This window comes from Erithacus rubecula (assembly GCF_903797595.1).
Source record: "Erithacus rubecula genome assembly, chromosome: 3".
NCBI lineage: Eukaryota > Metazoa > Chordata > Aves > Passeriformes > Muscicapidae > Erithacus > Erithacus rubecula.
The window spans coordinates 103,138,918-103,161,028 of record NC_136689.1 but is presented as its reverse complement, the minus strand read 5'-3'; the positions used below and the strand labels follow the sequence as shown (position 1 = coordinate 103,161,028).

Here is a 22,111-nt window from a genome sequence, read left to right as displayed (position 1 = left end):
ATGAAGCTGCTTTGTTTTAAAAAGCATCAGGGTTTCCAAATGATGGCCCTCCAGCTTTTTTTAAAAAAAGGACAAGGCAAGTTAAATGCATATCTAGTACCATTCTGTTAGAAATGCTTTTATTTCTTAATATTGTTAAGAGATTGATGATGGAAAAAAAATCCTGTGGAGCTGGCCTTTATTACAAAAAGTCAGGGGATGCAATATTTAAATGATAGCTTAAATGAATGTGCTCAGGTCTTGGTCAAATTGGTTCATAAAGTTAAGAAATTAAAAATTTACCCACAACAAAAATGTCCACAGCATCTTTATAAGTATCTTTACAAGATAGCTGTAGAAACACTTTCAATTTTTTTTGTGGGCTATAATGCCTGAGATTGCTCTGTAAAAGGGATGGCTGTCTTCACTGGCAGTCTTTTTGTCCCTAATGAAATGTAAAAACAAATTCTGTGTCTGCAAGTGTTTTGTGTGTCTCCTTCCATTCTTCTGCTTATTCTTCAGCTGTGTCCACAGTATATGCAGATAAACAAAATATCATCAAGAATGCTGATATCATCTTCCTTTTCCCTCCTCTAACTTACAATAATGTGGGGCAAAGGTCTACTTAACATAACACAGTTACCATAACTAGTACATTTGTATTTCTGCTATGATGAGAGGTCTGCTGTAGTGAGACTCATCCACTGTTGCTGCTTCTTCTCAGCAGTGTTAATTATTCTTCAGGCTCGTGTAGCGTGTGTATGGAAACACAAAATAAGCGATCAGGGAGTAGGATATTTTTGGTTTATTTGTTGTGTCACTGACACTTCCACTCTGACACAAACTCACAGCACAACACTCCTGAACTGTAATGAGGTTATGTCCCAGGATGTGTGTTAAAAGCACTAAATAGTCCCTTGCTTATTCAAAATCCTCATTTATCTGAATTAATTTTGTGTCCCCCATTTCATTTGGGTAAATTAGGTTTCACAGTTTCACAATTTGATCACAAGTCTCACAATGTTCAGTACTTCTTGTTCAACCTAAGCCCCTGAAATGACAGTGCTGCATCAAAATCTCAGTCTTCATTTAAAAAAAAAATTTTGAAATACTCACTTTCCTTGTTACAGAGAAACCCTCTGAGGGGAAACTGCCCAGTGCAGACTTCCAGGCATACACTCAGTTAAATCCCATTATTTTTAACCCATTCTGCCCATTCTGCAGCAGATGGCATAAACAAATTTGGTTTCAGTGACTACTAGGCACCTTGTGCAGGTACACACTGTACAACTTGTAGGGTTGGACTGGGTCTTTCTCCTCTGCTTCCTGAGTTCCTCTGATTTTTCCTACCTCTTTTCCGTTTAAATTAACTGACACAGTGAAAACTCAGTGGGCCTTTTGGAGAATATTTCAGCCAGCAAATGCAGTCTTGTCAGTTATTTATTAGAGTATGTCTTAGTAAAAAGCTAATGTCTTACAGTGGTCAGCCACCTATCTCTTGCTGTTACAGTCATGTTTTTCATATCACATTTCAGATTTCCTCAGAGCTTTAAGTGTTTTTTTGGTTTCTCACTGATGTTAATCACTTCACAGTCATTTAATGTCAAGTCACATTTTTCTCCACCTCTATAACTTTTATCTGGAGAGGCTATATACTGACCTGTCAGCCTATACTTTTATTTTTCTCATAATGGTCTTGTATTTTTTTCCTAGTTTGATGCTTGATATTTGTAACCTGCTGTTCTTTTTAATTGCTTGTTGTAATTAATGATATAGTGGTAACTTTGTTGGTTTGAGACATTTGGATGTAAAAATGCATCTATCATTATTGCTGTAGGAGCTGCACTAAATTACCCAAGCTCTGCCTGGAAATGTATGCTACTCTGCATTTTTTCAGTAAAATGTGAGGGTTAAATTGAGACTTGGCTGTGCCTTTTCACCCAGATTTCATGCCCCTGTCCTGCTTCTGCTCACCACTTCTGCTCCATTCACCTTTCCAGTCTACCTCCTTTTTTCTTGTTTATTGCTACTACATCTGTTCTCCTTCCCCAACCAATCTTTCTCTGTCTGATACATCTCTTTTCAGCCAACTCTTCTCTACTTCTTCTACTCTGATGTTTTTCCTCTTTTTCCCTTATCATTTGAAGTTCAAAACTTTGCTATTCTGTTACATCAAGGTTCATTGGAGGAGGGGCTGTGTTCTTGGGCACCACTCCTCAATTGCTAGCATGGTGGGAAATGCTGTCTTTGCATCAGTGAGGAATTAGGTTTGATCAAGGGTTGGAATAAATCTGTTAACAGTGGCATTTAGAATTTGGGAAAATAAAACCAACCCCCAAACATGTAACAGATAGAGAAAGAATAACTAATTGGCCCTCATTATTCTCTTATCCACAAATGAAGAACTTTCAATACAAAAATTCCAAAAGCTGTTTGTTCAGCTCAGTGTGAAGTCTTAGTACCAGCAGAGAAAGTGGGAAGGAGAGTGGAGCAGGTTTAGAATGAAGTCTGGTCTTCTTTTTCATATGTGGACCCAAAGCTGCTTGTTTGCTGTATAGCAGAATCAAAGAAAGATATAAGGAAAGGTTAGCTCAAATTAAAAAAATTGAAAATTGAGCTTTCTTATGCTTTCCTAAATAAAACAGCAAACTAAATCTGATAAGCAATATAAATAATTCTTTATATTAAATTGAGCTTTATCATTTTAATACATTGCTGTACACGAGGAGATCTCCCCTAATAGGCAAAGCAGTTTGGTCACATGAAAATAATTTAATTAAATGCCCAGTTATCAGCATAGACCTGAGGGGCTTCACAGCCTGAACCTCTTCTTCCTCTCTGGTTTTTGTTTTTTTTTTTTTTTTTTTTTTCTGACGGCTAGGGATGAGGAAATGGAGTTGAGGGGGAAAGAAAGCAGTAAGTTTATACACACCTAAATGAGTTCAACAGCTGGATCAAAATCACAGCAATTGCTGCTCATTCCCAGTGTCCCTCACCTATGTAAAAAGATGCCAAATAATATTTGACTGATATAATAGCAATAAGATTTGAACAACAAAATATCAATACTATCTGATGTATGAGGAAATATGAAAAGAAGTGTTATTTCTTAATGTTCTTGGATCAAATATCCAATGACAGGAAAGCCCTATCCTATCCAACTCTTTTTTTCCATTTTTCTTTTTTTCTTCTCTATCTCTTAAGAAAAAGGAGACAATTCTTTGTAGATAAATAGCATTTCATAATTTAGAGACTTTATCTTCCAGACATTTAATAGCTTCATGCCTAAAGAAAGAAGCCAACTCTGACCCTTTTTGTATATTCAGAACAAAAGAAATACCTGATGTGACTTGTGTACGAAACATAATTTCTACTGTTGGTCCACTGTGGTGTAGAATTAATATTGACACTTTGTCTCCATGTGAGATGTTTTCCCAGTGACACTGAATTTCGAACAGCTTGCATTTAGTTTATGCAACATTAAATATCCTTCCCTACCTTAAAAATTAGTGTTTTCTTTGTGCAAAACTTAAAAGTGATATACCTGTACTTTGACCAGTGTCCTCCAGAAGACCCAGACAAGTGGGCATTACCAGTTGGCAGGTAACAAGAAATAACAGAGAAAGCTGCTTCTCCAACCAGAAAGCAAGAACAAGAAAACAAAACTGTAGCCTACACAAATAAAAGAATAATGAAATAGAATGATTTTTTTAAAAAATTAATTAATAAATAAGCAAAAAGTTTTTACTTATATTTTTACTGTGCTTAGTTCTTCTGAATACAAATGTGACACTTCTATTATTTTTCCTCCTACAGTTTGATTAAATCATTAATATCTACTTAGCTCAGGCAACCTCTGAGACATTCAAACTGCAACTAGACTTTACTAAAGAAAATCTGGTCCAAAAGTTTCTGTCTGGAAATATGCTCCTAGCTCACAGAAGAGAACAGAGAAAAACTGAATTCCAGCCTTAATTCCAATACTGCATTCATAATGGTTAGAGAATGAAGCAGGGTCTCATTCTTCCACCACTGTAATGTAGTAAGAGTATTTTCATTCCCTATTTGGGATGCAGCTTTGGGGTATGGTTTCTTTATCTGTAAAATTCAGATAATAATCTATATCTCACTGTAGTAGAAGAGGATGGAGGGCTTAACCTTGCACTTCATCAGAATTTAGTCCCACAAAAAGCCTAGGCAGGAGTCTAGAAGGATGGGAGTCCTGCTCTCCTGAGCTAGTTATGCCAGCATTTGAAGGATCAGTCACCAAGTTTTTAATCAGTACTCACTAAGTACTATTAGAAAAAGTAAATGTTGAGCTGGATCATCTGTCTACAAATAACTCATGCCACTCAGTTTATTCCTACTGGTTTAGATTTCTTTTTATATCCCATGGTAAAATTGTTTCCAAAATAAGCTCCATCATATGGGATTTTATTGCAAAGATGGAGTGTAACCTTGTAATGTGTGTAGCTATGTGCTGCAACACAGACTTTTTTTTCTGAACGAATTTTAATACCTTTTTCTGGTACAGTTACAGACAGGGAGTAGCAAATTATGCATGTCCCATCAGTTGGTGAATAACACTGTTGCAGAATTCCTGAACTCTCTCTTGGTAGTCAGTTGCCCAGAAAATGCTGTTGTTTCATGGAGAGGGGACTTGCTGTATTTAAATAATTCTTATTTGAGCTGAATACATGACACTTATTAAGAAATAGACCCTGCCAGTTGCCCTTCTTTTATTTTCATCCAGCCTCACTGAAGCCAGACAATTTGTGGCTTTAATAGAACGTACAAGGCACATGTGGTAAGAAGAGTTCACTTACAAGCAGCCAAAGTGAGTGCAACCAAGCAAAAAAGTGAACAGTTGGTGAAGTGAAATGCATCCCTTGCTTCAGACAAAAATACAGTGGAATGAAAGATGCAGTAGACTGGCTTTCCCTTAAGCAGATCTAATTTCAAAATCTGTCCCTGGAGAGATGAACTTTTGCTTTAATTGAGGAGGTGGATCCCAGCTCTTTGTCACTCCATCAATCAGCACCCTTTGCTGCAGCTTTAGCAGCACACTGCAGAAGGATGTAGGATTTATTTCCTGCTTTTTCATTATTGCCAGTGCTGCTGGGAATCAGTGTGGCCTCCTCCTGCTGCTGAAGGCCAGTATCCTTCAAGACAGTGTCATATCCTAGTCCCTACCTTCCCCTTGAGAGGCTACAGTTGTTGGTGACTCAAGAGTTTAGGATCTTGTCTTCCACCTTTCCTTGGCATGGGCAGAGTCTTGCTTAAAAATCATTCTGAACTGAAAAAAAAAGCAAGGAAAGACATTGCTTGGGTGCAGCCTGATGTTTTGAGTTTCTTCAGCTAGCATCAAGATTTTGGTTAAAAGTGGTATTAAGGATAAATGCAGACCAGTATGCAGAAGTCTACATGAGCAGTAGTATGTGGCACAGGAGGGAAGGTGTGCAGGATAACTGTGCCTAGAGGTGAGTGAGGAAGGGGGGTATTTCCTTCCCCTGCCCTCCTCTTTCCTAACATGTGATGACTTGTCCTGGACAGTCCAGGAGAAACACAGATGTATTTCTGTCTTTCTATCCAATCCTCCATCCTGTTCCACCAGGACTGAATCATTAGTTAGGACTTTAACAAAAACTGGTTTTCCATGACAGGTTGTTCTCACAGCTGTAAATTCCAGCTATATTCTTCTTCCTGCTGCAAATTTCAACTGTATGGTTTAGCTTTACTGTCTTCTCTTTTATCACTATATTCCCATGCTTTTCATGTCAGCTTCCAAAATTAACACTGTGGTGGATCACGTTTCTCATTTGAGGGGTTGTGATAATGTTTGAGGAATAGAAAATGGCAGAAGCATTAGTACAATTAGGGAGAAATTATGAATGGGGTGATGGAGACTTCAGGTACTGTTCCATTTCAGCTTCCAGGCTTGGAAGAGCTATTATTTTGTCCTTTTGCATGTGGAGGCACATGTCATGCACGTACTTGCTGCGGTAGACCCTAAGACCAAATTTTGAGGAGGAATGAGGTTGTCTGAAGTGGCACAGGGAGGCTGATGGTTGTGTAGGTGTGTGGCCAGTAGAATTTAAGATTCAGGTAAGCACAGCACTGTAAGCTAGGCAGCAGGGGTGGCTGTACACTCTGGGAATTACAGTGTTGGATGGTGTTTTTTGTCCTTCCCCTGTTTTCCGTGTGAGATGTTTTAGCCGATGGGTTAGCTGTCATCCATGGCATTGTTTCTTTACTCCTCAGATCTCTGGCTTATAAATGTGTGCTGCAGAATTAGCTCAGGGAAGAGTGAAAGCAATGTGAAGAAGGAGAAATTGGTTTAGGGGCATAGTTTGCTTGGCAAAAAAATTACAAAGAAAACACATTGAATGTGGGAGGTGTGCATGTTTTAGAGAAAAAAAAAAATAGAAATACAGGGCCTGCAGGCCATTTCATTCCTGTGTTGTGTGTGGAGGGCAGATTTTACATGACTTCTTAGCAGATGCTTTTGGGCATTGGCCCAGCCTCGTGATGTTTTACCAGGAGGACATCATCATCCTAGGACCTTTGCCTACAGATTTATTCAGAGTAAAAGGCACAAGGACCTGTCTGGACAATCTCGAGGGTGAATAAGAGAAAGAGTTACTTATAAACTGTTACAGATTGGTGCTGGGTAATGGCTGTAGTGTTGATCAGACAATATAAGAGGGCCCCCAGTGGTTATGACTTAACAGCTGCATGTAAGTCAGCCACTGAACATTTGCTTGTAGCTGCTCTAGTTTTGTTTTTATTGAAGAGCAAGAAGCATAAACATGAGACACACAGTCTAGAGGCTTCTTAAAGGGTTCCACTGGTTTAAAGTGTATATTGAAATGTCAGGGCCTTCCATGAAATGAACAAGTTGTGCCTTGAGTTGGTAACACGAATTGGGCCAGGTCATCCAGGGCACTGGCTCTGGGTGAGGTGCAAGTTGTTCAGTAACTCTGCAGTACATGGGTAGCCAAAACAAAGAGGATCCCCAAATATGAGTATATGCTCAGCACAAAGACTGATTATATTTGCTTTTATAGCTGATTGTCCGGTTAGTGCTGAGGTAATGGGCTGCACCTCAATTAAAATCTACCTGCCTTTATTGAAACATTTAATATTTGTGTAAATATTAAACATTTATATGAATATTAAATGCATTTCTTTGGAATTGATTCATGTTTACATTTTCCCACTATCTGAATTGTGATTACAAATGGAAAGCAGTTTACTTATGCAGAAATTCTGCATGCATCAAACTCATTTGGCTGCGAGGAGTGGGTAAACCATTCCCATCCATCTTGCAAGGTCTTAACCATGTCCAAGCCCATATCCCAGCCACATAAGGGCGACAGTAAGCATCAGTTCTGTGCTGTACAGTGGGTACTTTGTTCTTGCCTTCCTCATGCCGTTGTTGGGCCCATAATGTGGAGAACATGCTGACTTGTTTTACGATGTACCACACCAAGGAATGCAGAATGCATAGTTTTCTGTTAGATTTGGAAAAGTGCAGGCTTTATATTAAAGGTTCATTTCTTTTTCATCCTTCAGCTAACTCATTTGCACTGTAATGTACTTTCCTATTCCTCCTCCTGATACTTGCTGCTTTTAAACTTATTTTGCAAGCCATATTTTTAGTCTAATCCATACAGCAGTTGTCTAAAATTCCATAGCATTGCTTATTTCTTACCTATAACTCTTAATAAAAAATAGGGCTGTGCCAACCTATTATATCCTTAATAGAATATTCTAATGGTTATTAAATCAATTGACTCTGAATCTCACTTTAATAAATGAGTCAGACAGTATTTTCCAATTACTGTCAGCCGCCACCTTTCCAAAGAGCAGATTATTTTGATTGAATTTTTTAAAGCTGCTCAGCACTTTTTTGTAATTTTTTTTAAATTTTTTTTTTCTGCCTGAGTAAGAGCAAAGTGCAGCAGCTCTGTTCTGCAGGGAAAGAGAGCCCTTTGGGCTGTATCTGACACTCCATTCCATTTCAGGTTTATCCCAAATGGAAACTGAAAATGTGACATTTCACTGGCCCTTTATTTATTAATGATATCATATTTTGCACTTCCATAGCACCCTATCAAATTGTTTGCTAAACATGGAGAGCTAGACAGGGGCCACTGTGTAAACAGAGCCTTTTGCATCCTCTTTCCACATCTGGCACCTTTGCAAGATTTGCCATATCCTGGCTTTTTCATGCCAATGGGAGATAAAAGGCCTGCTTTTAAATTATCTGTGGAGAGCAGAGAACAGGGACAAAGCCTTGTTCCCTCATCCTTCCACAGTGCCATGTGATCCAGGCAAGTTGTGTGTCAAGAAATATAATCTTAAACCTTTTCAAAGGCAGATGGCAGTGATTCTGGGTCTTCTGAGTATGGTAGATAGTCTTGGACTCTTCTCCAGCTCCACTGTCTTGGTTGCATTAAAATTCTTAAGGGATAGTAATTAGGTCAGCCTGTTAAAGTAGAAATTAAAATTTAGCACCTCTTCTTTAAAGATGGGTAGTCTGTGAAACACAGGTCACACTGTCGTGCCCAAGGTGATAAGAGTATGTCAGTGCTGGAGTTTGGAATGGAAGCCAGCACCCCTGACTCTTGTGCCAGTTCTGTACCCTTAGCTGTCTTCCTTAAATTTAAATCATGGCTGGTCTCACATTCTTGAATGCAAGGACTGGAACCCTGCCCTTTGTTCCAAAGATGTAACAAAGCTGGTGATGTTCACAAAATGGGTGAAAGCAGTGGCACTTAGGAAAAATATTATTCTGTTAGTTATACAAATGCAGTCTAATTTTAAATATGGTCTTTAGAACTTGGAGACTAAAAGCATTTTATTTTTAAGAGAAAGCTTAGATTCTGCACAAATTGCTGTCTCTTGCCTGGGGAAGTTTTTATCTGCCCCAGGCGAGTGGGTGAGGGGATTTTTCAAACCCTGTTTATAAGCCTTTAGGAAAATCATATTTGCAACATAGAATAATCAAAGTGATTTTGATGTTTGTGACCAGGAGATCACCTTGGATCTGAGTTATATGAGAAATATAATAAGGGTCACATTTAATGGGGTTCAGGTCTTCTTGAACAAGTGCAATTTCTGTGTAATTAAAATTAGTTTTGCTTTGGCATCCGGACTACATGCCTTGCTTCCTGCCTTTTTCTTTATCAACTAAGATAATGGAAAGACAAAAAGCAGCCTCTCTGTTTTATGTAGGGTCATATAAAAATATTTCTTTTTCAGAAGTCTTTCTTTCTTGAAATGTTTGAAGAACTCCCTGTTCTGTGTTCCCATGCTCAAGAATGATTAGCATGGTTCATTTACACTTTGCCAACAGTAACTCTGTGATTTGAGAATTGTCATCGATTATCTTCACCTTGACTTGTGGAAGATCCTGAGATGGAGTTCCCTTTGTCCTAATTGCTTTGACTGTGTGTATCAGCACAAACAGGTTGATGGAGAAGCTTCACCTTACAGGCTTCCTTATCTTGTAGCTGCCCATTGTGGGGAACATTCACCATCTCCAGAGCTATCTGTTCAGTAAAGACCATGGCAAAGATATGCATGTAGGAGAAATATTGTGTGTCAGTCTATACAGTCTTCATAACTAACCGGCAAGTTCAGGAAAGAAGAGGCATTTATACAAGATTTGCTGAACCCTCTTCCTCTTCTCAGGGTGCTCTTCTGCAGCTTTGCCTGCAGCTGTGGGTTGCTGCTTGTTGGAAGAACACAGCTTACAACCTGCCTTGGAGGATGTGTCTGTGACCCTTAGATCTACAGACTGGAGTATGGCAGGTCCTTTTCCTTGACATTCTTTGGTGGGGCTTGCATGGGCTGTACTTGTCCTCTCTCAGGGCTAGTAAAGGCAGAACACACAGGAAGGGTTTGTCAGTGATGGTGGAAAATACCAAATCCCAGGCAGCTCCTGATAATCCACTAAAATTTTCCATGCTTATGAAGTGGCTAGCATATATTTGATAAATAGTTTTTAATTTTATTTTGGAGAGTTACAAAAGGTGTCACCTACAAGAGGAGAAAGTATCACCCCTAACCTTCCCCTGGGAGTCTTTTGCAAAGTATTTTTTCAGCCATTGGACCTGACTGCCAGTGTATGTGGCTGGGTGGGACGTGTACCTCAGCAGCCTGTGCCCTGTTGCTGCAATATTCCAGTCTCTCCAGAGAGGCCATGGTGTCAAAACAGCTGAGACTGACCTGAGCCTTTGCCTGAGTTTGTGTTGACAGCTGTTCTCAGTGGATCCAGCTATAAACTGGTGCCTGGCCAGGCAGGCTGGGAGTCAGGTTCTTCTGTCTCATGTAGGTAACAGAGACAGGCGCTTCAGCATCAGCAGTCGGTGGGCAGGGGATTGCCAGGACCACCCACATTTTTCAGCTGACACTCAGAGCAGGCCTTCCATTTCACACCCTCTAAAAGCTCTGCAGCATGCAGAGGTATGTGACGATGCAGAGTGACACAGAGTCCCCAGGCAGGCAGGTGCAAAGGAGAGCTGCTTTATTGCAAAAACCAGGCCTTTTTATCAGCTTACGTCATTTTAAGGCACAACAAGCCCAAGCCAGCCAGCCACCACACACCATGATGTGGACACACAGCAGTCACACAGCGCCTCCGGCACATCTCTCTACCCCTGTGCCAGCTGAGCCACTCTCCCATACTTCCTTCTACTTTGACTAAGTACCCGGCCTGAGCCGTGATTTTACAAGGGTAACAAGGCCTTTATTTTATAAGGCTTTACCTATATGCAGGAGGTAGTCAGGAACACTGAACACTGCTTTCAGGAAAGATTGGGTAGAAAAGGAAAGGAAGTTTGCAGTTTGCTGTGCCTGCATGGGAATGATGCGATTTTGTGTAAATCTTTGTTGGGTTTCTTCTGTCTCTTTTCTCTGTGAAGAGCTCTGACACCTCACAGAAACCACACAGCAGTAATTTTCAGTGGTCCCACCTGCAGAATGACCACCACCACCTGGCTTAGCCCACACTGTCTAATGTTTGCCATTACTTACACAAAGGATAAATTTAGCTTTTGGAATTAACAAGAAGTGAAAGCTGGGGGCTACCACTGACATTTTTTGTTTCAATTCTTATAAGTCACTAAGGGTTATTTGAGGCCCACTCAGCTGCGGGAGCACCATGTCGTGTTCTCTTTGCACCAGATGTCGTGTGGGATGTAAAGCACTGTCCATGCTCTCCCCATCCTTTGCGAATGGCCGTGACCAGAGTCACGGATTGTCACTGCAGGCACATTGTCACTGTCACAGCGCTGTGTCCGGCGGGAGGTTGGCAGCCTGGCATTTAGGAGTTCAGCATGGGCAGAGCGCTCTCCTAAACCGCTCCTTCCCAGCTGAGAACCGTCAGGGAGCCCTGCCAGTCGCCAAGCACTCCATCCCCGCTTGTTTTTTAATAAGCAGATACAGTATTTACCTGCGAGATCAATGCTACTCGTGTAGCGCACCGGTGACATACAGAAGGACCTTTTCTAAGCGGCGCTCTGGGAATTGAGGCCTCTGCAGCAGGGCTGGAAGCCACTTCTTACCTAGCAACTGTTTCTAAGTAGGACAGCCGCTGACTGCCCTCATGGCCGAGAGGATGAATCCTGCAGCACCCTCAGGAAGGGAACCTGGTGCCAGGCACCAGCCGGCCTTGGAAGACAATGGGAGGAAGCAGAGGAACGAGCGGCGGGGAGCGGGAAGGGTTTTAAAGCCGCAGGACGTGGACGGGAAAGCCGTGTCAGAAGGGACTTTTCTGGGCCGTTCAGAGGAGAAATGCAAATAAAGAGGGGAAAAATCCAGGACTGTCAGAAAGGGAGGTTTGAAATCCTGCAGCTTGCAAAAGGTTTCATGTATGCCCACAGGACTGGGAATGTGGAGTAGGAGTGATGTGAGGGTACAAACTACCCACCCTTCTCACGCTGGTTATTGCAAGAAACTCCACCTCAGCCAGAGTGCCAAAAACGGCACTCACAGTTCCTACCCGTGGTAGACAGGATAATGTGTGATCAGCATTAAATTCCTCACGTGCTGTTTTGCAAATGTACTTGTTCGTGACTGGGTGGCTCTGCTAAGAAATGATGTTTCAGGTCATAGTCATCATTTCCTACCGAAGGCTAATGTTCTGCATTCCTGCTTAGTGCTAATTGTAAGTGGAAAATCTGTGCTTTTAATGCCCAGTCAAGCTTTGGATATTCTGAAACATTCTAGGTGAGAGAACACTTCAGCAATTGTAGGTGCTGAGGGGCATCCAGTTTCCTGAGCTTAGGAAAGCAAAAAGCCACTCCAGTTCACAGATTGTGTTGGACTTTTTCTTTGTAAGAGCTGTGGTGAATGTCAACTTTCCTTTGATTTCTCCTGCAGATGAAGGACTGAACCATGAATGCAAACTCTGCAATCAGACATTCGACTCTCCTGCCAAACTTCAGTGCCACCTGATAGAGCACAGCTTTGAAGGCATGGGGGGCACCTTCAAATGTCCAGTGTGCTTTACAGGTAAGAGCCCATCACTGCTTGAGCCAGTCATACCCTTATCTTGACCTTGCAGAACTCCCTGAAAAAATGTGTCATGTGCTGGCTTTAGGTCAGTTTTAGGAGGGAACACTTTTCTCATTAGTAATATTGATTAGAAATCGTTTAGAAAGCTGAGCTCCTTGGAAGGTCAATCATCCATCTGTAGGAAGTGCATTTCAAGCTCTTGTATCGGAAGTTTTTTTTTTATAACTGCAGAAGTGATAGTCTGTTACCTTCCACGGTATCACGTTCATTATTTTCATGTTTCAAACTTGCCAAGGTTAAAACTATCCGTAAATTTGTGCTTTAAAGCTACAGATGCTTCATCTAAACCAATAAAACTCAGAGCAGAATTTGGCCCCAGTTCCCAGGCATAGCCCATGCAGCAGCATTCTCCTCTGATGGGGTAAGAAAGCCCACATGCATGTGTTTGTTGGCTTGTGGTGAGAAGAAACACCCTTGTAATGTGCTTTAGAAAGCAAACCATGCTGTCTTGCCTCAAGTCAAGTTCTGCTCTCCCCTGACACAAGTCCAAGAGTGGAATAATCGTCCCCAAGTCAGTGGTGTTATTCAGTAGTAAAACCCAAGTGAGAAAATAACTTGACCCAGTGGGGCTAAGCACTGCAGTGTTTGGGCCATAATGAAGAACAGAAAAATGCTGTTGTTGGAAATGAAAACACATTAAAAGGATGCCTACTGAGTTGTTGTGAGTTTTTTTAAGGACTTTCTAATGGAACATTTCATAAAATGATAACCTAAAACATGAGTGTTAATATGTAGCTTGCATTCCCAATTTTGCTTTAAAAGATGAAAATCAAAGATAATCACAAACATGACAAAACACACTTTGGGTATTCACACATCAATGGCATGCTAATTCTGGAAGCCATTCAAGGTTTCTGTTTTCCATTAATGGAAGTGAAGGATTTTCATTGATAAGCAAATAGACCCTTTAATACTTTCATTTTACTTCTCTTTGTTTGGCAGCTCCACACCCAGTGAAACCTAAGTGAGTGTTACCAAGGAAAATTAAATTTGAATTTTTCATCTTTCAGATACAGTGGCTGGTGATGATTATTACCTCACTGTGTTCAGGTTTCACTCATTTCTGTGGGCTATAAAATTTAAAAATTACATAGTTCCTCTTCACTGCACAGCTTGTTTGAGCTGGGTAGTACCACCACAGTTTGTTGGTAAAGTGTCTGTGTTCAATAATTCTTTCAGCTAATAATTTCTTCAAGTTTTTAGTTTTACTACTGATTCTACTAATTTGTCCCTTGTTTTTGTTTACACATTATGGTGTGATGTTTTTTTAGTGTAATGTCATGGATCTTCAGTTTCCAAGTTTGGGGTGTTGTAAATGTAACATAAAAACTTGTGTATGGAGAGAGAGTACCCACTGAGGATTCTCCATGTGACCAAGATCCCTGATAAAACTAATCCTTCCATTTCTGAGCCAGTAGCCTTGTAAAATGTGTTAAAGAGTACAGAGATAAGTCGATTCCAATCTGTGAGAAATACTCCTTGCTTTTTGCTGATGGGGTAAATAGACAGCATTAATCACAAACAATGTTGCTTTATTAGCAATATGCCATTAAATTACTTCAGCACATCTTGCTGGAATATTAACAAGAAGTAAAAATCACCAATATAAGTTTTATATGGAAAATGGAATCTGATCTTTTTTTCTGGGGTAATGAGAAATGTGATTAAAATGTATGACTCAGAAGAACAATATTCTGATGGTTTTTGTTGCCTTGCAATTAGAATAATTTTAATGATTAGGAGTGGAGTCAAAGTCAAATGCCAGCATCTTTAATAAATCCTTTCCCTGCCTATACAGATTAATATTGTAGATGCAAACTTTTTTAGGTCACAGTGCACCAGGCATCCATCAGAAGTCAGTGCTGCCAACCCAAACACTGCCTCTGGCATATACAATTTAATTATTAATAGTATGTCTCCTAGGTAAACTGTTACACAGTCTTAGGGCCTTGTTTTGTAGTCATTAAAATTGAACATGTTTATATTATTGAAACCCTTGCATTCAGTGTGTAGGCAGAGTTGATCTTAAAGTATCCAAAGAGAATTTACCTGCAGTTCTGTTTCACATTTATAGACATTGCCCCAGTATAGCTGTGGGATATAATTTTTAACATTAACACATTTAAATACAGATCTGTTTGTTAGCATTAACTTTAGGCACACAGAGTAAACAGGACTTTGGCATCTCTGCTTTTCAAACCTGTTGGTTGCTAGGAAATAAGTTTTGTGTGTGTTCAATCAAAGTGCAGTAAGCATGAAGAAATAATTCTGAACAGGAAATGGCATTTTCAGATACTTTATATTTGAAATCTTCATTGGTTGTCCTGACAGAGCCATTGCTTTTTTTTTCTTGGTCAATTGTTGGGGTTTTTCCCTTACACCAGGAATCTGTTTAAATTCATTTGTTTTAGAAGAAGCATCACACTTTGTAGACAAATAACATTCATTGGTATGCACTATAGCAACAGTAAGGTGAAATCCAAATGCACTTGCCTAATTTTATGTCCTGGAATTGCTCAATGTTATTGGGAGATTGGGAAAAAACACTTCACTTACGATATGAAACAATTAAAAACTTGTTCTTTGTCTAATATTTCAGTGTTTGTCCAAGCAAACAAGTTGCAGCAGCATATTTTCTCAGCCCATGGACAAGAGGACAAGATCTATGACTGCACACAGTGTCCACAGAAGTTCTTCTTCCAAACAGAGCTGCAGGTACCACACTTGTTACTTGGGAGTTGCAATAGCATTATGTATTTGGTAGCTGAGTTCAACACTGTACTTGCCATGACCTCTTCTGATACTTGCTTATCATCAGGATGGGAATTAGAGAAGGTCAAGAGAAATTGCAGGTGATTCAACCCATGCTGCTTCAAAAAGGTGCTGGCAGAAAGCCACCTGGTACGGAGCTGAATTTCAAGATTCTTGCACTGCAGGTTGTTGCAGCTCAAGGTATTCTCCAGGAGAGAGAAATGGGCATCCTATTTTTCTTGATACCCATAAAACGTTTAGCATAGTAGTGAAATGAAAAATAAATGTATTCTTTTGTCTTTAACTATGAAAAGCTATGCACTGAAGTAGGAGTGTAGTGATGGCAGAGAGGGAAGTAGACAGAATTTCTCTTTTGTCTTGGTGGGGAATAAAAATAGAGTCAAATGAATGTCTTTTTGTGGGCCATTGTCAGACTTGTAATGATACTGTTTATTAATGGTAAACAAAAGAAAAGAGAGAGAAAGAAAGAAAGGAAAGAAAGAAAGAAAGAAAGAAAGAGAGAAAGAGAGAAAGAGAGAAAGAGAGAAAGAGAGAAAGAGAGAAAGAGAGAAAGAGAGAAAGAGAGAAAGAGAGAAAGAGAGAAAGAGAGAAAGAGAGAAAGAGAGAAAAGAGAGAAAAGAGAGAAAGAGAGAAAGAGAGAAAGAGAGAAAAGAGAGAAAGAGAGAAAGAAGAAAGAAGAAAAGAAAGAAAGAAAGAAGAAAAGAAAAGAAAGAAAGAAAGAAAGAAAGAAAGAAAGAAGAAAGAAAGAAAGAAAGAAAGAACGAAGAAAGAAAGAAAGAAAACAGAAAGAAAGAAAGAAAGAAAGAAAAAGAAAGAAAGAAAGAAAGAAAGAAAGAAAGAAAGAAAGAAAGAAAGAAAGAAAGAAAGAAAGAAAAAGAAAGGGAGGGAGGGAGGGACAAGGTGCAGGAATGCAAAAGACAGTTATGAAAAGAAAGAAGAAGGAACGCAAGGTAAAAGTTACTTTTAACAGTAGAATTAGGACTGGATTTTAAAAAGCAGAATAGATAACTGAAATATGAAGATGGAAAGCATACAGAGTGTAATTATGATGGCTACAATCACCTCCTAACAAGCCTATCCCACCAAAAATGCACTTTCATTTCAAAACACATGGGCTCCCAAGCAGCTGCCTTCTTTTTTTTTGTTTTGGCAATAAACAAACCATGTGTTTCTCCACGTAAAATTTATTTCTGCCCTAGACTAAGGAAAAAATTTGCTCTTTCCATCTAAGCCTAATTCATTGAAACTTCAACATAACTGAAGCACCTGGTTTTCTAGTGAAGAGCACAAAAGGGTGTCACTACAGACAACAACTCTGTTTTACACAGGCTAGATAACAGTGTTTTGGTAGTTCCATGCTCTAGCAGACTCTAGACTCCACATCCTTAGTGGCAGCCTCCCTCTGGCTTATCTACACTTGCAAAAAGGAAGAGGTATGCATTTACTTATACACTTAATTCATTATGTTTATTAGTATTTTAATTAACTTGGACTGCCCTACCTCGGTGGAGAATGCATTGTGTTTTAAAAACATGCAGTACCATCGTGCCATTTGCATGATCACTGTCTTCCTGCTCTTACCTCCAGTTACCTACCCAGGCTGGTGAAAGGGCAGCAAAACACTCAGGAAGAGCAGTAGGTACTGAGCTTTGGCTTCTGCTCTTGCTGAAAATACATTGATCTTCAGCCCACTCTCACTTAAAACAGATTCTAGGAGACATTGCTTTGTTCAGGCTATCTATCACCTAAAGCAGTGGAATCTTTGGCAGCTTTCCTCCAGGTTATGCTTCTCTATCCTTTCACATTGCTGTGGTTTGTGTTGGGGCTGGCAGCATAGCTGTATGTTTATTCTATCAAGAGCAGTTCCTTCTTTTGAAATTAAATGTGCATCTAATGTGCTTCTCCCATGCACAGGACGTGCTGATCATGTCAGATTAGAAGGCAGGGTCAGCACTCCATGGTTGTAGGGAAGGCAGGGTGGAAACATGAACAAAGTAGAGCAGGGCAAAATGCAATAGCATAGAAGTCCTATCCACGTGTATGGTACAGTTGATAATTAAAAGGAATGAATTCAATCATACAGAAGATATATGTGTTACAATGCTGCTTAATTTGGTGTTTGGCCCAGTGTGATTCTTCACTTAGCATTTTCTGGCTCCTGTTCAGAAAGAGTAGTCTACAGGAACATAAGAATCCATTCATACTATGTGCATCTCACCTTCAAGCAGGACTCCCTTTAGAAGTTTTTATTATTTCACTCCTGACCCTTGCTAGGAATACAGCACAATCCCACAGGACCGCATTCCGGTGAGAGCAGAGAACAAATGACCAGTCCTGAAAATCAAACTTTCAATGTGTTACTCAACCTTCAAGTTGAAATAATGAAATTTTACAGGAATTTGCTCTTTGTTTTAAGATCCGTTTGACACTTCCTTTGTGCTCTGTACACAGCCTTGAAATACTTTGTGCTCAATAGCTACAGAACCAGCTTTAAACTTTTTTAGCTACTACCTGCATATGTAGGAAACAAATGGAAAACTTCTGTAACAGAAGTTTATGCTTTAAGAGTGTTTCCAGCTGTGAATTTTTGTACTTACACATTTAAAAGGCTATATGATGCGATTATACTTGAGAAAGGGAGTTGAAAGAGTGTGTCTCTAAAAATGTTTATCCTTTAGAATAAAAGGCTTTTAATAAGACATGCTTAACATAATAAGGATTTGTCTAAAATAGGCTTGAACAATCTCTAAGTATCATGTAAGGAAGCTGAAAGATAGATGCATTTATAGGGTACCTAGATTTCTCCCAAAAGATGAAAATCTTCTAATTGAACATGTGGATCATTCAGTTGTCTACAGAGGGTGGATATAACTAAAACAGTGTTCTCCATCCATTATCCATAACAGTGAATTTTTAATTGATAAGTGAATTTATCACTAGTTTATTGTTGAATTTTCGGTAAATTATGATAAAGGAATTTATACCTATTATGACTTCTTTTTCCTGCCCACATGCTGTTTCCAGTGCCTGCTCCTTCTTGACTTACTCTTATTGGACATAGGTTTAGATATTTGCTCTGGTGTTTGTGCTTCTCTTGTCTCTGATGAGGAGTAGCCATTTCTTTCCTATTTCTACTGCTTATATTAATTCCACAGAATCAGAATGATTTGGGTTGGAAGGGACATTAAAGATCATCCAGTTCCAACCCCCTGCCATGAGCAGGGACAGCTTCCACAAGACCAGGTTGCTCAAAGCCCTATCCAACCTGACCTTAAACACTTATAGGGATACAGCATATTGTGGTATTTATGGAGAGGAATGGGGTACCCTTGTGAGGTGTTACCCAGAGTGAATGAATGAATTCACTTTAGTTTTATGCAGATGTTGCTGGATCAGACAGGTACTGATATCCAGTAGAACTGATGAATAGTTGTATATTTTTTTCAGTGTTTTATCAGTGGTGATAGTTAATCTTCAATATGATGCTAGCCAAGATTACATGATCTCAGCACCATTTCAAAATACAAAATACCCAATATAAAAATGATATCTCTTTTTGGGGAATTAGGACATTTCCTTAACTTCTTGTGACTAATAATTAGCTGCCCCTGGGGTAGTTAAGTGTCCCCACTTTAGAAACATGAAAACTAGGGCAAGAAATAATTGGATCAGCAGTTGTTTCTCATCCTGTTCAAAAGGGACCTGGCCTCAGTGATTCACGCCCTTGCTGCTTCCCATCTGGACTCCATCAGCACAGAATACCTCGGCATGAAGCCATCAGCCTGTAGGACGTTCCAGCTAATACAGAGAGCTGCAGCACTGGCCCTTGGTAGCAAAGGAGACCAGGAGCATATTCAATCAGCTCTCTTGCTGCCTGTACTGCCTTCCTACATGTTTGTCCAGTTGTGTCCTAAGACTCAGTCCTTAATTTTCTTGGTGGGCTGGGTCAAGTGCATCTCAGAGGTTCTGAGTTGTTCTTCCTATTTGGAAACAATGTGGTAGTTGACAAAGTTCTGCTTTGTGAGTGTTTCTATCAAAGAGCTGAAGATTTTTGCTCAGGAGCTAGAACTTCCTCACAGACAGGACTGTGAGAGCATGGAACAAACTTCTACAGCAGTTAAATATTATAACAGATGTCATCAACTTATGCTTTTAAGAGCAGGATGCACCTACATGTGCCAAAGGCTCCCTTTTCTCATACAAACCTATACCTGTATGTAGATTTCTAAACCTTCCCCAAAATCCCAAACACAGCAACAGAGCTCTACCAAAACAAGATACACAGCTCCTTCCCCAGGGAGAGGATGAAAGAAAGAATGAAGCACTCATAGCAGATGTTACTCATGTCGCTTCAAACAGCAGGAGAACATTCTTAGCTCCCAGTACAAGGCATTGAAACAAAGCAGGACAGAGGCACTATAGAAGAGTCTCTGAAGTTTTATGTAGCTTAATATGAGTCCTTCTCTGGATTTCCAGTTTTACCATTTTCTTGTTCCAAGGTTAGCACTGTTGAAACTAAACTTCTAGTTTCTTCCTTACTTCTTTAAGGGTTAAACTTCCCAAAGATCGCAGCATTGAAAAATGCTCCCAAAAACTCAACATTTTAAAACAGCCTTTAAAATACCCTTGACCTGAGCTGGAGCAGAACTAAGCAAGCTCTAGGCTATTTCAAGAACTAAAGGCTTGACTGAGACCTTTAGTGGAGACAGTGGCAGAGCTGGGATTCAAACATCATGTTCCCTCATTTGGGGGTCAGCTAGAGAAAACTGCTAATTAACCTGGGCTGGGGCTGTCTCCTTGTGGCAGAGGCCTTCTGGGGCCAGCTGGGAAAGAGGTTGGTGTAGGAATAGCATCAGCCATAGCAGCAGTGGCACAGCTACCTCCATCTAGGATTGTTTTGCCAAGGCCCCCTAGTTGAGTCTGTGTACCATGTAGGTCCCAACAGCAGGGGAGACCGTGAATAATTCATGCTCTTTACACAAAAACAGGCACAAAACTTTCAAACCTGCAGGATGTTTTCTTCACAAAGAAAAGACCTGAAAACACTTTTTTAAGTGAAATTGGAGATTAGTTTTGGCATTTCTAGGTCCCCAAGCTCTTAGGGTGAGGAGTGGAACATAGATGCTGGCTTTCTAGGCCCCAAAGGCCAGGAGCCAGCAGGGAATAACTTTGTCAGCTCCTCTTAAAAAGAAGCCTACCTGGAATCCAATTAACAGTCAAAGCTTTAGGCCAGCATTTTCAAACTCAGTGGCCTATTTCTGAGAGGGTGCTGAGCACCTCCAGCTGCAGATAAGGCCAGGGCAAGATGCTGGTGCTGAGTACATCAGGAAATCAGGTCAAAAATGCCTGAAGTTAGGAACTTTGATAAAAGCATAGGTGCTGAGCAGCCATAGCCTCATTTAAAGTTTCAACAAAACACTTTTGATGCCTAAATGCAGGCATCACATTCAATAGTGTTGGCCTAGTCCTTAGCAGGCAGTCAGGTTGCTTTTCTCAGGCCAGGTGCTAACTCTCTCCACATAACCATGCACGGAGGATAATGATAATAATACGTGTTAGGATTGTAATTAATGTTTGTGTTTTAGGGGACTAGACTGAGCTGCATGTGTTGCAGGTTTGCTTTTTCTTCCTGAGCCCTTACTGTGCATTCTGTTTCAGATAGATAGGTATGCACCAGTAGGTGCATTGAGTATCTTTCCATGTCTTCCAAGATTTAAAAAATTCAGACCTGAGATTTGAGACTTTTTTCCCCCTAGAAGAGAGAGTTATTTTCTTTGCAAATTTTCTCAAAAAGGCAATCAAGAGAAGCACGGTGGAGGCACTCATGCATTAGCTCTTTAAGGACATACCTTCTAAGTGTTTCCCCTGCAAGTCTTTTGATTCAATGTCAAACAAAGTTTAAATACAAAAAGAAATTCTTTGAATTCCCTTCCAGTGCCCCTTCCCTCCTGGGGATTGAGGGGTGTTATGGCCACATTAGGTTTTCATTCGGTAATTCTTTCCTAAGTAAGAAATTTCCAGGTTTGGAGCTTGTGAGTTCACCCGCCTTTGATTGGCCTATTCAAATGTAAACACTCCCTGTGGGTACTTCATTAGTTCATGAATATTTATACCACATTGCAACGCTTACCATGCCCAAAGTGCCAGAATTTTTCAGGACCAATTTTGATTACACTAAATAGTGCTTGTCAAAGATGAGCTTAATATTAATATGACTTATTTGTGTCCACATACTTCATAAATGAGTAATTCTACATACCATAGTCAGCCTGTGAAATTTTCTACACTTTTTCCTGTAAATAAGCAGGAAACAATGTATTCACAATATCCCTTACACCTGCCCTGTGAGAACATTCCTTACATTTCTGGAGCAATTGAATCACAATTATGGGTTTGCTTTTTCAGATGCTTGAATAATATTATTATATATACATATATTATTTTATATGTATAAATACAGAATTAATTGGCAAAGACAGACAGTACAGCATTTAAGTGATGGATATTACATCTAAATACAGATTTTAATCTTGAAAAGAAATTCAGACTTCAGAAACAGTAAAATGGTAAAGAACTGAAAAGTAAATATACTGTCCTGAGTGACACTCATAAAGTACCTATTCAAAAATAAGCAAAAATTTATATTCCCTCTCTTACTAGGGGAAAGAGTCACACTCAAAGCGTGTGTGCTTGAATATATGTCCCTATTTTGCCTACTTCTTCCTGTTTATATGCTTGTATGGCAGTATTCTTTTGGTAAAATATAAATACCTAT

General features: G+C 39.8%; 1 protein-coding gene across 20 annotated transcripts in view; it reads left to right on the top strand.

Moving 5' to 3' along the window:
- Nucleotides 1-22,111, top strand: part of ZNF521 (zinc finger protein 521) — a 228,383-nt gene that overhangs the window by 186,728 nt on the left and 19,544 nt on the right. For all 20 annotated transcript variants that reach the window (XM_079301504.1, XM_079301499.1, XM_079301490.1 and 17 more), the window contains 2 exons: nucleotides 12,370-12,501; nucleotides 15,164-15,279. In XM_079301504.1, the coding sequence (XP_079157630.1) occupies nucleotides 12,370-12,501; nucleotides 15,164-15,279 (248 nt within the window). The remainder of the gene's footprint in view (nucleotides 1-12,369; nucleotides 12,502-15,163; nucleotides 15,280-22,111) is intronic.